Source organism: Bufo bufo, chromosome 6 (genome assembly GCF_905171765.1).
Source record: "Bufo bufo chromosome 6, aBufBuf1.1, whole genome shotgun sequence".
Classification (NCBI taxonomy): Eukaryota; Metazoa; Chordata; class Amphibia; order Anura; family Bufonidae; genus Bufo; species Bufo bufo.
The window spans coordinates 363787815-363805062 of NC_053394.1; the positions used below are offsets into that span (position 1 = coordinate 363787815).

Here is a 17248-nt window from a genome sequence, read left to right on the forward strand (position 1 = left end):
CCCTACATGTCTGGTGGAACCTCTTTGGTGTCTGATCTTCTCAGTCAGCTTTGAATAACCATTCTGCCACATCGCCGATTCATGCGGTTGGCCATGGTTCTCTGTCTTCCTTTAAAGGGAGTCTGTCATCAAAGTTTCACCTTTTTAACCCTTCCCATAGCTTTCTAGCAGCCTTACAGTTAATAAAAAGGTTACCTTGGGGGGGCGTGGCCTGAGAGCGCATGGAGTAGGTCGCACCGCACTGAGCTCCTGCAGACATCCTGATTTTAGAGTGGTAGCAACCCCTTATATCGCAGATCCTTGCCTACCTGGTGGTTGAGAGGAGACAGGAGAGTGTGGTGCTGATCTTTTGAGTCCCGACTTGCCTAGAAAGTCCGGTAAAGGGCCAGAGGAGAGGCGGCATGGCGCCGAGGAAGAAGAGGGGCCGGCCTTACAGCCCAAGACGAGACAGACGGCTGCCGCAAAGCTGAGCAGGTTTGCTCGCACGGAGAGTGCTGGGGGAGACTGGGCTGAGGAGAAGGAGATGGACGCTCAGGGTTCCTCTGGACAAGAGGATGAATCCACCGACGGGGAGACCCTGGACGCGGTAAATTGGCCGCCATTAACCCCTGCACGGCCGGCAAAAGACGCGGTAGGCCCTAAAGTTGTGGATGGAGCAGAGCCTACTCTAAAAGATATTATGGCCGCTGTGGCCAGTTGTAACAGCACACTGAAGGTGCTTACAGTACAGGTTGGCAGTCTGAGGTCAGACGTGTCTTTAATTAGGCATGACTTACATAAAATCACAGAACGCACCTCTGAATTGGAGAAGAGGGTGTCCACTATTGAGGACGTTATCCAGCCTTTGCAAATGGCGGCAAAATCATCTGCTAAAGATATAGCGGCGTTATACGCCAAAACAGATGACCTGGAGAACAGGTCCAGAAGGAATAACCTGCGGATTGTGGGTGTGCCAGAGAAGACGGAGGGGGATAATGCCACCGAATTTGTGGAAAAATGGCTGCACCAATTATTTCATGAAAAAGGTCTATCCTCATTATATGCGGTGGAGCGGGCGCACAGAGTCCCCATGCGGCCGCTTCCGCCTGGCAGACCTCCCCGTCCCATACTGGCGAAGATACTCCATTTTAAAGACCGGGACACTATCCTGCGACAATCTAGAGGCAATGAGGAGATGGTCCTGAATGGGGTGAAAGTATCCATATTTCCGGATTATTCCAACGAAGTGCAGCGGAGGAGAAGCAGATTTATGGATATAAAGAAAAGGCTGAGAGCTCTACAAGTCCAGTACGCTATGCTGTTTCCTGCTAAACTGCGTGTGGTGGCATTGGGATCCACCAGATTTTTTGAAGATCCGGAGGAGGCGACGCAGTGGCTGGACGTCCACGAGCGACAATTGAGAAGTGGGGCCCTGGACACTTGAAGGAGGCAGATATACGTTTCTTATGTTCAAGTTATATATGCATTTACACTCTAGGATTGCTTTAAATGTTGCACCAGTTAGGGAGTGTATTATGTAATGCTACCACATGGTAGTTCCTGAGGAGGGAGCAGGCGGTAATGATAGTAAAATGTATTTCTCAGTTGTGGGGAGGATTCTCTACCTGAGGAAAAGTGTTATAAATTGTTATGCTTATTGTAGGTTGAAGGGCATGTTGCTCTCGGATTGCCCTGTTTTAATGTGGGAAGTGGATAATGAGGGGAAAGGTTTCCCCAGCTACAGTAACCTGAGTACGAGAGGGAGGGGGGGGGGGAGGGGGGGGAAAAGGTTGGGGGGGAAGGTTAAGGTCTTGAACTATGAGCGAGTGTTATCTGAATGGGGTGTGAGATTCAAATATGGTTTAAAGTTTTACCATGTCACAGGCGATTAGAATCTTAAGCTGGAATGTGAGAGGGATGGCTGACGCACGGAAAAGACAGTGTATTTTTCAGTATCTGGGGCGGTTTCAGCCGGCTATATGTTGTCTTCAGGAAACGCATTTGACAGGAGAAAATTTACACTGGATGAATAAAAATTGGGTGATCCATGCGTTACATTCAACTCATTCCTCTCATTCTAGAGGTGTAAGTATGATTGTGCATAGGAGTATCAGGTATGAACATATGCAGGATTGTGTGGACGCTGAGGGTAGATATGTGTGTGTGGTGTGTAAGGTGGATGGAATACAGGTGGTGCTGGTGTCTGTGTATATACCTCCACCGTTTGCTTCTCCGTTAATAAGAGAGATCATGGGCTTTGTGGCGGACTTCCCTGGGCTGCCGTGGCTGTTGGTTGGGGACTTTAATTGCACGATGAATGACTCCCTAGATAGATGCCGGGTGGAGGGAGCAGGTGGTTCACCGGGGAGTGCGGCTCTCAGGAATATTTTGGGTGAGGTAGGAGTACAAGATGTATGGAGATGGCGTAACCCGGATAAGCGTGAATATTCATGTAGATCCGCCACGCACCATTCACTATCGCGTATAGATCTGGCCCTTGTTAACGACATAATGCTACCACTAGTTAGGGATGTTGTTTATCATCCTCGGTCGTTGTCTGACCATTCTCTGGTGCAGATTGACTTGTGCCTGGGGGTGCTCAGACAGGGACCGAGGCTGTGGAAGTGTAATCCTCATTGGTTGAATGTGTTGGGTGACCTATCTGGGATTTCTATGGAAATTAAGGAATTTTTTGATATCAATACAGGGTCGGCTTCGATACCAGGTGTATGGGACGCCATGAAAGCATTTCTGAGGGGAGTTCTGATGAAAGAAATCAACAAACATAAATCCAGGACCAGAGAGGCGGATGTCAAGGCGCATGTACTAGTGGCCGAGGCTGAGAGAGAGTTTAGTAGATCCCCCACCATGGTTAGTAGTGAGGCGCTGGAGGTTGCTCAGGAGCAGCTGAGATGTCATCTGGTACAGGCCGCAGATAGAAAGAGAAGCTTTTACCGTCAGAGATCTTTTGAGGAAGGAGAGAAGGTGGGTCATTTGTTGTCAGTGGTCTCGCAGGCTCAGAGAGGCTCCTCTTGTATTCAGGAGTTGAGAGATGACAGGGGGAACAGTTGTCAGGACACAAAAGGAATATTAGGAATTTTAAAAAGCTTCTATGTATCTCTATATACTTCCACTGGATCTAGTTCTGATGAGGCCCTGAAGGATTTCCTAGAGGAGGCACAGTTATCGGTGCTGTCAGAAGAAGATAGAGAGAGGCTAGAGGAGCCGATTACACTCGAGGAACTGGAAGCTGCACTTGGGGACATGGCAAGTGGTAAGGCCCCTGGAGCTGATGGTCTCCCAGTAGAGATATACAAAAAGCTACAGGGGATATTACTTCCTGAATTACTTAAGGTGTTTGAGCACTCATTGGAGGCAGGTTCGTTACCACATTCGATGCAGGAAGCTATAATTGTGGTTCTGCCTAAGCCTGGGAAGGATCCTAAAATACCGGATTCCTACAGGCCAATTTCACTTCTCACGGCTGATGTTAAGCTACTGGCGAAGGTGTTGGCGAACAGGCTGTCCAAGGTAATTCTGACCATAGTACATCCGGACCAGACGGGATTTATGCCAGGAAAATCGACGGCTATTAACCTTCGTAGGCTGTACACTAGTTTAAATATTCCGGCGGACAATAGTGGTGACAGGGCCTTGCTTGCGCTTGACGCCGCTAAGGCGTTTGATAGTGTGGAATGGATTTGTGGGGGGTCCTGAGAATTATGGGCTTTGGTGAACGGTTCATTCAGTGGGTACAGGTTCTGTATTCTAGCCCTAAGGCGAGAATTAGAGCTAATGGAGGATTATCAGACTGTTTTCCCCTCGCCAGGGGTTCCAGACAGGGATGCCCACTGTCGCCCTTATTGTTTGCTCTTGCAATAGAGCCGTTGGCGGCGCATATTCGCTTATCTACAAGTATAGAGGGGTTTAGATATGGTGAACTGCATAATAAAGTGGCTATGTACGCTGATGATACCCTACTTTTCTTGGGCGATACTGGTGCGTCCCTGGATGCGGCCATGGCATTGATTGACAGATTTGGTAGCTTTTCCGGACTACGGATAAACTGGCAGAAATCCTCTTTGATGCCAATTGACGGGCAGGCCCTGGTAGGCAGACAAGTAGATAGTTTGGTGCCCTGGGTGGATAAATTTAAATATCTGGGATTACATATAACACCGAGACTAGCGGATTTTGAAGAACTAAACCTATCCCCTTTGCTAGCTACTTTTAGGCTTAAAGTGAGGTCATGGTGTAGGCTCTTTCTTTCGGTGGTAGGTAGAGTTAACCTTTTAAAAATGGTTATGATGCCCCAACTGTTATATATACTGAATAATGCTCCAGTTTGGATCCCTCTGGATAGATTTAAGAAAATTCACTCTATATTTAGAGATCTTACTTGGAAGTATGGACAGGCTAGGATCAAACTGGATACATTGCAGTATTCTAAGTCGGAAGGCGGCTTAGCTGTCCCTAACGCATGGATTTATTTTTTGGCTTCCCAATGTCAGCATTTTAAGGGATGGATTGATCTACAAGCACCGGATATGACTGGGCAGATATTGCAGCATTGGCTGGGCAGTCGTGACCTCATGGGCATTCTGGAAGGTTTAGGAATGCATGCAGGGAGAGAAAAACTTCCTCTGATTGAACTCATGAAAAAAGTTTGGGCAAAAGTGAAGCTGCTAAGAGGAGTGGGAGGTATTAGTGAACTTTCCCCTATTGGAAAGAACCACTTGTTGCCAGAACTATTGACCATACCAGGACTTAGGAACTGGGAAACTTATGGAGTGACGAGAATTGGACAATTAATTAAGGACAAGACATGTAAGTCATTTCAAAACCTGCAGCAGGAATTTAATATCCCCAAGGAGTGGTTTTATAAATATCTTCAAATAAGACATGCCCTTGAGGTCACGATGCGGAAGGGATGTGTGATAGCTCAAATGGAGGTGGTCCATAAGCTTGTTCTTCCGTCGGGAGGGGGTAAAAGAGGGTTAATATCACAGGTGTACGCTCTTCTAATGGAAAAATTCTTAGAGGGATATCCGCTTTCAAGAATGAAAAAGTGGGAGGCTGACGTGGGGGATATGTCTAAGGATATGTGGGAAGATATTTTAGAAGCAGTCCCCAAGGTGTCTCTAAGTGAACAGGGCAAACTGTCCCAACTATTTATTATACACAGAGTGTACAAAACACCGGTGTTCCTGAAAAAGATAGGAGTAAGAGGTGATGACAAGTGCCCAAAGTGTATGGAAGATGGTGCAGACTTGTTACATATGTTGTGGTCTTGTCCAGTAGTTGGTAATTATTGGGAGGAAGTTGTAGAGATGATTAATAGTAAATTGACATTAAGAATTCAAAAAGATCCTAAGGTGTGTATTCTGGGGTATGTGTCTGAAATTGGAGGGAATGAACTGGTTAGGGTAGCTGCGGGGAGATTGCTATATGTGGCCAGGAAACTGATCGCTATGAGGTGGATCCAGGGGAGTCCGCCCACACTGAGTGAGTTTGAACGGAAGGTGCATGACATGCTGGTACTCGAAAAAGGGGTGTTTGTGAAGAGAGGGTGCCCTCAGAAGTTTGAAAAAATGTGGACTGAATGGTTATCTCATACCCACGTGGTTATATAGTCATGTGATGGTCAAGACCAATGTTAGGGTTGGGGGGTTAGGGTAGGGTAAGGGGGGGAGGGAGTTTGGAAAGGTCAAGTTTCTGGTAATTTTTTGCCCATAAAATGTTTTAGCAAAGGTATATGTATTGTATGGATTCATGATAATACTGAGTGGTGATATACTTATGAGTATTGTTGTTCACTGAATCTGCATCGTGGATAATGTAAAGAAAGAAAAAGTCAACATATTGTATTATGTTATAATATGTATTTATTGTTTAATAAAAACGATTTGATTCAAAAAATAAAAAGGTTACCTTTATGAGCCCTCATTTGCATATGCTACTAAGTTGTTTTTTGCCGGTTTTATAAGTCCAGAATTGCTCATAAAGGTAACGTGTTTATTAACTGTAAGGCTGCTAGAAAGCTATGGGAAGGGTTAAAAAGGTGAAACTGTGATGACAGACTCCCTTTAAGAAAAGCACTCTTCATTATCTTCTAGTGCCGGTGTGGACGGTTACTCCTCGTCATTAGTAGCTAATAACGCCGCCATCCTGTCTGGTACAGAACGGGGTGGAGAAGTAGTATAGTAATTATACAAAGGGAAGAACTCGTGGCTGAGCGTAATGATTGATTTTATTCAGGTCCTCAGCTGATTTTACTGCTCTTTTTAAGTCTTATGATTCCTACCCACCTCTCTTTTTTTTTTTTCTGTCAGGTTTTTCTTGATTTACCTCCAGTCCTCCAGGTTCCTACAATGCTCAGGTTAGGCCATCACTGTCCGATTCCGCTCCGGTACAGGAACCACACAGCTCCATCCATTGTACAGTGCGTGGAGCCGGTTACTGCAGCATTCTACTAGTTGAGGAAATAGCTAAAGTGACATTGAAGGGGGAAGTTATCATTATGGGAGACTTCAATCTTCCAGATGTAAACTGGAAAACCAAAATAGCTAGTTCTGCCAGAAGTACAGATATTCTAAATTCCCTACTGGGATTACAGACATCCCAACCTGCAAAAACTCATTGCAGGGAGGTGCACTTCTCATTTCAGGGAGGTTTTCTTTTTCTTTTCTTTCACAAACTTTTTATTACATTTTCCAAACATATGCAGTATCTGCACACTGTGCTCTATGGTGTGGAGGGCTGGGCTCATTACCCTGCCCCAAATTATCATATTTATGTATATGATTAAAGGGATTCTGTCACCCCCTATAAGCCCTGTGAGCGAAACATATGCTCATGTCCAGGGTAGCATTCTGATTTCTAAGGTGGCCTTATAAAAGCCATTTGTGGCTTTATTCTGCGGAAAAACAGGTTTTACTAACCTGTCAATCATTGAATTAAGGTGCCCAAGCAGGGGAGGTCTGTGGATGCATGGTGCCCGGCCGCACGCATCGCCGTTCGTGCCCAGCGCCGCATTCTACTCCTCAGTGCCGCCGCCGCTCCCTCCCCCTCCCTCCCGCTTTGAGATCCCGCGCGTGCGCACAGACTCAGCCTGATGCGCCGTTGCGGACTGCTGGCATCGGCTTCTTCTTGCACTGTGCGCACTCGCCGAGAAGGGGACACTGCTACAGGTTGCCGGAAAGGTTTACTGCGAGTAAACTAGAGATGGGAAGTTTGGATCTTTCACATGAATCGGTTCATTCGCTGAGCTGACAAGAAGCAAGTGAACCGAAGCTTAGGTTGCGCAATGCGCATGCGCGGATGCTTTGATTCACTTGCTGACTCGCTGAGTCGGCTCTTGGTCTGAGTCAGGAAGTTTATTCTTTAAAACCCTGTGTGTAATTATCTACCCCACTGTAGGAAAAAAATCAAGCATCCAGGGGGTGTGAATTTAACACTGGGGTAAATAATATAATTAAAATGGAGGGTTAAATGTGTAAATGTATTTACATTTTTTTTTATCTCTCTCAATACACTGCGTGCAGAATTATTAGGCAAATGAGTATTTTGACCACATCATCCTCTTTATGCATGTTGTCTTACTCCCAGCTGTATAGGCTCGAAAGCCTACTACCAATTAAGCATATTAGGTTATGTGCATCTCTGTAATGAGAAGGGGTGTGGTCTAATGACATCAACACCCTATATTAGGTGTGCATAATTATTAGGCAACTTCCTTTCCTTTGGCAAAATGGGTCAAAAGAAGGACTTGACAGGCTCAGAAAAGTCAAAAATAGTGAGATATCTTGCAGAGGGATGCAGCACTCTTAAAATTGCAAAGCTTCTGAAGCGTGATCATCGAACAATTAAGCGTTTCATTCAAAATAGTCAACAGGGTCGCAATAAGCGTGTGGAAAAACCAAGGCGCAAAATAACTGCCCATGAACTGAGAAAGTCAAGCGTGCAGCTGCCAAGATGCCACTTGCCACCAGTTTGGCCATATTTCAGAGCTGCAACATCACTGGAGTGCCCAAAAGCACAAGGTGTGCAATACTCAGAGACATGGCCAAGGTAAGAAAGGCTGAAAGACGACCACCACTGAACAAGACACACAAGCTGAAACGTCAAGACTGGGCCAAGAAATATCTCAAGACTGATTTTTCTAAGGTTTTATGGACTGATGAAATGAGAGTGAGTCTTGATGGGCCAGATGGATGGGCCCGTGGCTGGATTAGTAAAGGGCAGAGAGCTCCAGTCCGACTCAGACGCCAGCAAGGTGGAGGTGGAGTACTAGTTTGGGCTGGTATCATCAAAGATGAGCTTGTGGGGCCTTTTCGGGTTGAGGATGGAGTCAAGCTCAACTCCCAGTCCTACTGCCAGTTTCTGGAAGACACCTTCTTCAAGTAGTGGTACAGGAAGAAGTCTGCATCCTTCAAGAAAAACATGATTTTCATGCAGGACAATGCTCCATCACACGCGTCCAAGTACTCCACAGCGTGGCTGGCAAGAAAGGGCATAAAAGAAGAAAATCTAATGACATGGCCTCCTTGTTCACCTGATCTGAACCCCATTGAGAACCTGTGGTCCATCATCAAATGTGAGATTTACAAGGAGGGAAAACAGTACACCTCTCTGAACAGTGTCTGGGAGGCTGTGGTTGCTGCTGCACGCAATGTTGATGGTGAACAGATCAAAACACTGACAGAATCCATGGATGGCAGGCTTTTGAGTGTCCTTGCAAAGAAAGGTGGCTATATTGGTCACTGATTTGTTTTTGTTTTGTTTTTGAATGTCAGAAATGTATATTTGTGAATGTTGAGATGTTATATTGGTTTCACTGGTAAAAATAAATAATTGAAATGGGTATATATTTGTTTTTTTTAAAGTTGCCTAATAATTATGCACAGTAATAGTCACCTGCACACACAGATATCCCCCTAAAATAGCTAAAACTAAAAACAAACTAAAAACTACTTCCAAAAATATTCAGCTTTGATATTAATGAGTTTTTTGGGTTCATTGAGAACATGGTTGTTGTTCAATAATAAAATTAATCCTCAAAAATACAACTTGCCTAATAATTCTGCACTCCCTGTAGTTATATAGCTACTGAATGAGACAGAAGAAGGGATTCCTTTTAACATATATCTCCTTGAGAAGCCAATTTGACCCTAAAGAGTTAATTCAACCTGTAATCTAAACTCTGTCCTGTCACTTCTCTTATCTCTCTGCTCTGCTATCAGTACCTTTCGGGAAATATTGTTTCACATGTGGGTGTCAGGGAGCCGCTATCTAATAGCGGGAGACTCCCTGAACGTCCGGGAGACTTGAGATCCCTGGGATTATTTCTACAGCAAGTAGTTGAGGAGCCAACCCGGAAGGAGGCCATTTTAGATTTGGTATTCACAAATGGGAATTTGGTATATGATATTACAGTAGGGGAAAGCTTGGGATCTAGTGATCACCAGTCAGTGTGGTTTACTATAAGTACAGTGACTGAGTCACACCACACAAAAACAAAAGTTTTAGATTTTAGCAAAACTGACTTTTCTAAAATTAGATTAGAGGTATACAAGTCCCTATCAGATTGGAACAGTTTCAATGGAGTCCAGGAGAAATGGGACTACTTAAAAGTGGCACTATTGAAGGCAACAGATAATTGCATTAGGCTTGTCAGTAAAAGCAAAAAAAGGAAGAGACCACTGTGGTACCCAGCAGAAGTGGCAAAAATCATTAAAAACAAAAAGATAGCATTTAGTAATTATAAAAATAAAAAAAAACGAGGATGACAGGCAAATTTATAAGATTAGGCAGAGAGAGGCCAAACAAGTTATAAGAGCTTCTAAAGCACAGGCAGAAGAGAAATTAGCTCAGTCAGTGAAAAAAGATGATAAGACATTCTTCAGATACATAAATGAAAAAAAGGAAACTAAAACAAGGAATTACCAAATTAAAAACAAAAGAAGGAAGATATATGGTAGAAGATAAAGAACTAGCTGACTGCCTTAATGAATACTTCTGTTCAGTTTTTACAAAGGAAAATAAAGGAAAAGGACCTCAGTTAGGAAAGAAGACTAATGAATCTTTTGATGCATGTGTCTTTACAGAGGAAGAGGTTCTAAGTCAGCTGTCTAAAATTAATACAAATAAGTCACAGGGGCCTGATGGGATACACCCAAAGCTATTAAAAGAGCTCAGCGGTGAACTAGCAAAGCCATTAACAGATTTATTTAACCAATCACTGGCAACAGGAGTCGTCTCAGAAGATTGGAAATTGGCAAATGTTGTGCCCATTCACAAGAAAGGTAGTAGGGAGGAATCGGGTAACTATAGGCCAGTAAGCCTGACATCAATAGTGGGGAAATTAATGGAAACCACACTTAAGGAAAGGATTGTGGAACATCTAAAATCCCATGGATTGAAAGATGAAAAACAGCATGGCTTTACTTCAGGGAGATCATGTCAAACTAATCTTATTACATAATAATTTTTTTTGATTGGATGACTAAAATAATAGATGGAGGAGGTGCAGTAGACATCGCTTATCGGGATACACCAAATGGAAAAGGATTTAGGAAAACTAGAGGAATGGTCAAAAATCTGGCAACTACAATTTAATGTTGATAATTGCAAGATAATGCACCTGGGGTGTAAAAACCCAAGAGCAGAATATAAAATCAGTGATACAGTCCTAACCTCAGTATCTGAGGAAAGGGGATTTAGGGGTCATTATTTCAGAAGACTTAAAGGTAGGCAGACAATGTCATAGAGCAGCAGGAAATGCTAGCAGAATGCTTGGGTGTATAGGGAGAGGAATTACCAGTAGAAAGAGGGAGGTGCTCATGCCGCTCTACAGAGCACTAGTGAGACCTCATTTGGAGTATTGTGCTCAGTACTGGAGACCATATCTCCAGAAGGATATTGATACTTTGGAGAGAGTTCAGAGAAGAGCTACTAAACTGGTACATGGATTGCAGGATAAAACTTACCAGGAAAGATTAAAGGACCTTAACATGTATAGCTTGGAAGAAAGACGAGACAGAGGGGATATGATAGAAACTTTTAAATACATAAAGGGAATCAACAAGGTAAAAGAGACAAGAATATTTAAAAGAAGAAAAACTGCTACAAGAGGACATAGTTTTAAATTAGAGGGGCAAAGGTTTAAAAGTAATATCAGGGAGTATTACTTTACTGAGAGAGTAGTGGATGCATGGAATAGCCTTCCTGCAGAAGTGGTAGCTGCAAATACAGTGAAGGAGTTTAAGCATGCATGGGATAGGCATAAGGCCATCCTTCATATAAGATAGGGCCAGGGGCTATCCATAGTATTCAGTATATTGGGCAGACTAGATGGGCCAAATGGTTCTTATCTGCCGACACATTCTATGTTTCTATTCACTTCAATGGGAGCAGGGCTGCAGTAACCACTATGCCAGGCGTAGGCGACCTCCGGCACTCCAGATGCTGTGTCCTCTGCTCTTTTCAGAACTCCCATAGAAGTGAATGGAGCATGCTGGGAATTGTAGTTTCACAACAGCTGGAGTGCCAGAGGTTGCTGACGCCTGCACTATGCAAGGCATGGAGCTGTGTAGTTCTGGCGGAGGAGCTACCTGCCGACCAGATAGTGATGGCCTGTTATAAAAACACAGAGAACCCCTTTAAATTCTTTCTATAGGCATAGTTTACATTGTGCTTTTATGTCGCACATTATTTTAATAGCTTTCTTACGGGAAACAGTCAGGAGTGTGGTCTTATTGTATTTTCCGCCTGTTTAAAGGGATATTCTGGTTACAGTAAGTTATCCCCTATCCATAGGAAAAGGGCTAACTATTTCCCCCCAGAAATGAGCGGTCCTACCTCTGGGACCCCCACCGATCACGAGACCCCCTGCAGCCCCCGGAAATGAGCGGAGCGACCGGTGGGGCATGCATGCAGCTGCTCCATTCATTTCTATGGGAGTTCCGGAGACAGTGGAATTCCCATAGAAATGAATAGAGCGGTTGCACACGTATGCGACCAGCTGCTCCGTTCATTCCAAGGGGGGCTGCATGAGGTACGGGGTCCCTGTTCTCGTGATCGGTGGTGGCCTCAGCAGTAGGACCCCTACTGATCCTGTGGATAGGGCGGAACTTAATGAAAGCAGAATATCCCTTTAATTACCTGGTATTCAGCATGAGTGACAGCGTACTTTCTATATCGTTGTGTTGACCATTATGGTGTTGGATATGACGCCCCTCTTACTTGTACACCTGTACTTCTGGCACGGTTATTAACTTTTGTGTTGGTTTGCATCATCTGCTGATTGAATGAGCCGCAGCGCTCCGGTGTGCAATGCATTTCCTTCACTGTTTGCCAGGCACAGTGCTATACATGTTGTAGCGGCTGTCCCTGTGGAGAGCTGTAGTACCAGACACGGCCTCTATATGTAGGAGCAGCAATACCACAGTCCAGCACAATATACAGCCCCAGCAGAACCAAATACCACAGTGCAGCACGATATACAGGTGAAACTCGAAACATTAGAATATTGTGCAATGTTCATTTATTTCAGTATGGGTCTATTCACACGTCCGTATGTGTTTTGCGGATCCGCAAAACACCGACACCGGCAATCTGCGTTCTGCATTTTGCGGACCGCACATCGCCGGCACTCTCATAGAAAATGCCTTTTCTTGTCCGCAATTGCGGACAAGAATAGGACATGTTCTATTTTTTGGCGGAACGGAAGTGCGGATCCGCAAATGCGGATGTGGACAGCACATTCCGGCCCCATTGAAAATGAATGGGTCCCCACCTGTTCCGCAAAATTGCGGAACAAATGCGGACCCGTTTTGCGGACGTGTGAATGGACCCTAATGCAACTTAAAAGGTGAAACTAACCTATGAGATAGACTCATTACATGCAAAGCGAGATATTTCAAGCCTTTATTTGGTATAATTTGGATAATTATGGCTTACAGCTTATGAAAACCCCAAAGTCACAATCTCAGGTCCCCTTTGCTCAGGGGGTATGGATTAATTAGCTGACTAGAGTGTGACACTTTGAGCCTAGAATATTCAACCTTTTCACAATATTCGAATTTTAAGCTGCCTTAATGCAATTCCTTTTCATTTGCATTACTGAAATAAATGGACTTTTGCACGATATTCTAATTTTTCGAGTTTCACCTGTACTGCTGCCTGTGACACAAATGTATCCTCCTGAGGGCGGCAATACAGTTGTATTCAGGAGGGCACCTACCATTGCTGGCCCGGTGTATAAGTACCTGATGCTCTTACATGAATTATTGCTGAGAGCATCAGATCTTTATGTACCTGGCTGGAGGCCAAGAGGAGGTCTTGGGTGGCCCCCTGGGCATCGGCCCGCCAGTCTATGGCCAGGTCGCCCATGTGTACAATGCCGTGCCTGGTAAACAATGAAGGGGACGCAGCCCATTTTCGGCCCTGGACAGCCTGATTTTGCTGAGCTTGTCTATGAAGAATAGGGACAGCTCCTAATATAATAATAAATGTCAATGCATACCTCATAGTCCATATACTATACACACACTGCGGCACATGTATCAATACTGGTGTAAAGGAAAACCGGCTTAGTTGGCCATAGCAACCAATCGGATTCCACCTTTCATTTTCAAACGGAGCTCTGAGAAATGAAAGGTGGAATCTGATTGGTTGCTATGGGCAACTAAGCCGGTTTTCCTTTATACCTGTCTTGGTAAATCTCTCCCATAGAGTAGAACATGCATGCATGTGTGGTGTCCACCCCCCACCTAGTAATCATAATAGAGGGGGTCCCTGTGAGGGAACTCAGGGACCCCTGTTCTAGTGATTGGGGGGGGGGGGGGGTCCTAGCGATCATACGTTCGTGTGGATAGGTGATACGTTTTGCTCATGGGCCATGCTTTTGATGCACAATGCATTTTATGCTTGTGTTAGCATTTTTCTTGTTCTTGCAGTTAAAAAATACCAGAAACCTGAGGAGCCCCATTGTAAGTCCACATATCCAACAAGATCCGTCATAGCGGTCATGATGCAAGTGTGAACAGAGCCTAACCTCAGTAATATCTTTTTGCTTTGTGTGCAGATCCCTTGCCGCAGACGGTAGTCCTGGATTTCACTCATGTCAATGTCCTGGATTATACGGTTGTGCAGGGTCTTCGGGAATTACAACTCGAGTTCCAGTCTCAGGGGAGATCTCTGCTGTTGTCAGGATTGCAGGTATTTGTAGTGCACGGGAATGGGGCTAAATCTATACCGCTTGTATTAGACACCCCGATGCTGCAAGCGATTTGTCGGGAGGGAAGTGTTACGTAGCTAGCAGCATGGGGAGGAACCATCTCTGTCATTGCTCGTCCCCATGCAGGACAGCGGGGTGCCGGCGGCGGACCGCGATTACACAGCGCCATGTGCTGCCGGCAAATCGAGATCTTTTAGCATGCTGGAAGATCTGAATTTCCTAATGAACGAGCTCGTTCGTTGGGTAATTGGAGGCATTATTGGCCTGCCAGATGATCGCTAATGAGTCTTACTACAGTAATATACCCTTTACTATACAGATTTTTGTATCTTGCAGCCGGACATTCATCAGATCCTGCTGGCAGCGAATATGAAAGACTTCCAGTATCCTCAGAGCATGATGACAGGTAATGTTTGCAGAAAGAAAGAAAGAAATCTCTCACCAGATTGTCCCCTCCTTATATCTATCTATCTATCTATCTATCTATCTATCTATCTATCTATCTATCTATCTATCCTCCCATATAGTAGTGTACAGAGAAGGCTACTTATGGTGTTTAGTCGTATCTAGCTTCTGTTCCTTGGATGGAGCTGTACACACAATACACATGGGGCCAGTGGCGGATCCAGAGCCTGGTCTCGGGAGGGGCACTTTCAGATTTTTTTTCTGTCCGCCGCCACAAACCAATGGTGCTTATAGAACAGACTACACAGTGTAGCGGTATACTGTATATTGTGTGGCACAGTGGATGCTATATGTGTATAACATAAACATATTTCATATGAAAACTTATAATTACTTGGCTTGGCCCTTGGGGATCTCGGACACCACTTCCACACTTTGGCCGGGGGCTCGGCGGAGCTGAGGTTGTGTTTTATCCTAATGAGAAAGATTTCATAATAAGGATTTGGAGAAAGGGCAGAGGGATAGCAGAGCAGGGAGAGGCTGGTGCTGCTACTAGGGGGTCATACCATGGGGGAGTAATAAAGCCCACCATAATGCCCCCCCCAGTAGAAATAATTCTCCTTATAATGTGACAGTGCAAAAAATACCCCCTTGTAATACCCCTTCTTAGTGCCCCCCGTAGATGATCCCATAGTACTCCTCTCCCCCCTTCCCCATAGTACCCACCATAATGTGTCCCAGTATAAAATTGTACTGTACAGAGCGCCCATATAAAATACCCCTTCTTTGTGGCCTCAGTAGATGCCCCATTAGTGCCCCCAATCATGTGCCAGCATTAATAACAGCCCCCCCCCTGTGCCAGCATTAGCAGCCCCCCCCCTGTGCCAGTAATAACAGCCCCCCCGTGCCAGTAATAACAGCCCCCCCGTGCCAGTAATAACAGCCCCCCCGTGCCAGTAATAACAGCCCCCCCGTGCCAGTAATAACAGCCCCCCCGTGCCAGTAATAACAGCCCCCCCGTGCCAGTAATAACAGCCCCCCCGTGCCAGTAATAACAGCCCCCCCCGTGCCAGTAATAACAGCCCCCCCGTGCCAGTAATAACAGCCCCCCCCGTGCCAGTAATAACAGCCCCCCCGTGCCAGTAATAACAGCCCCCCCGTGCCAGTAATAACAGCCCCCCTGTGCCAGTAATAACAGCATTATATATATATATATATAAAAAAAAAAAAAACACTTATACTTACCTCCATGTCAGCGATGCGATGCAGGCCTCTTCCGTCCTGCGCTGTATGGCTCAGGCGGCACGCCTGCGCCGGCCTCTGATAGGCTGCCGGCCTAGTGCCTGCAGCCTATCAGATGAAGGGAAAGGGACACGCCTCTCCCTCCCCTGTCGCAGCACAAGCATCTGTATCGCTGTCCTGAGGACGGCGATACAGATGACTGGAGATGAGCGCTTCCACAATTGAAGCGCTCATCTCCCTGTGCCCAGCCGCCGCCAGCTCGGGGGGGGGGGGGGGGGAAATTGCCCCATTGCACCTTCCCTGGATCCGCCACTGCATGGGGCACATGAATATCAGGGAGGGGGTCCTTTACGCCTTGACTGGGCCCGCCAATGCATTGCATCATGGATGAGCGATCTCTGGCACTCCAGTTGTGGTGAAACTACAACTCCCAGCATGCACACATGCTCAGCTGCTCTCATATACATGATTAAGGGAATGGAGCTGTAAGTGTGTACTGAATTTTGAAGAGGTTTGATCATTCTGCTCACCCTAACACATGGTAGGATACATTCTAACTGTCGGTAAAGAAGAGCAGTCACCTCACCTGACATGTCTGTTGTAGTAACTACTTGCGTTCTCAATTCTGGAGCATCTAGTCTTATGATTGTATGTTGTACCATTCCTTTATTATTCCTGCTACAAGTTGTGAATAAGTTGGCGGCAGCTTGCAGTAAAGGTACAGATGGGTTTTACACAGGGGCAGATTGACCATAGACCTTCCAGAGAAATTTCCTGGGGTGAAGCCCAAGCCGCCATTCACTGCCGCTGTACATAATAAGCTCTCAGTGGTAATTAGCGCTGTGAGAATCAAGTATTCATGTACCCGGCCAGCGCTATGCTCTCCTGAATTTAAACATGTCCCGCATCTCCCCTCCAAGCCCCCTGATTCATATCTTAGACAACTGGAGGAGGACAGAAAATGCAGCCATTCATGCCAACATAAAGGGACAGCTTTTGGGGCAATATATTGTGCTTCCCTGTAGTGTATGATATTTTGCGCTATGGTATGGCTGACCAGCCCCCCCCCCCCCCACCCGTATTTTTGTTGCCCAGCCCCTTGTCAATTTTGACCCTCCTACAACATGGGGGCCACTTTTAATAATTTTTTTCCAGGGCCACTTTAGGTTTCCAATGCCCCCCCTGGTGTTACCAGTTAGGGGGGGGGGGGGGGGGGGTGTCCCTGCACAGTCTGACACCAGCAGCACTGATTGGACAGTCAGACACACCCGCTACTGGTAACACCCAGCAGTACCTTTACTGCAGACTGCTGGCAATTTACTTTGAAATTCTAACAGGAATAATAAAGTAATGGTACAGCATAGAGTCATAAGAATAGATGCT

At 45.5% G+C, this 17248-nt stretch overlaps 1 protein-coding gene across 1 annotated transcript in view; it reads left to right on the top strand.

The window, feature by feature from the left end:
• Positions 1-17248, top strand: part of SLC26A11 (solute carrier family 26 member 11) — a 62407-nt gene that overhangs the window by 40678 nt on the left and 4481 nt on the right. The window contains 2 exon segments of the mRNA XM_040435123.1: positions 14066-14199; positions 14555-14624. Coding sequence (XP_040291057.1) covers positions 14066-14199; positions 14555-14624 — 204 coding nt within the window.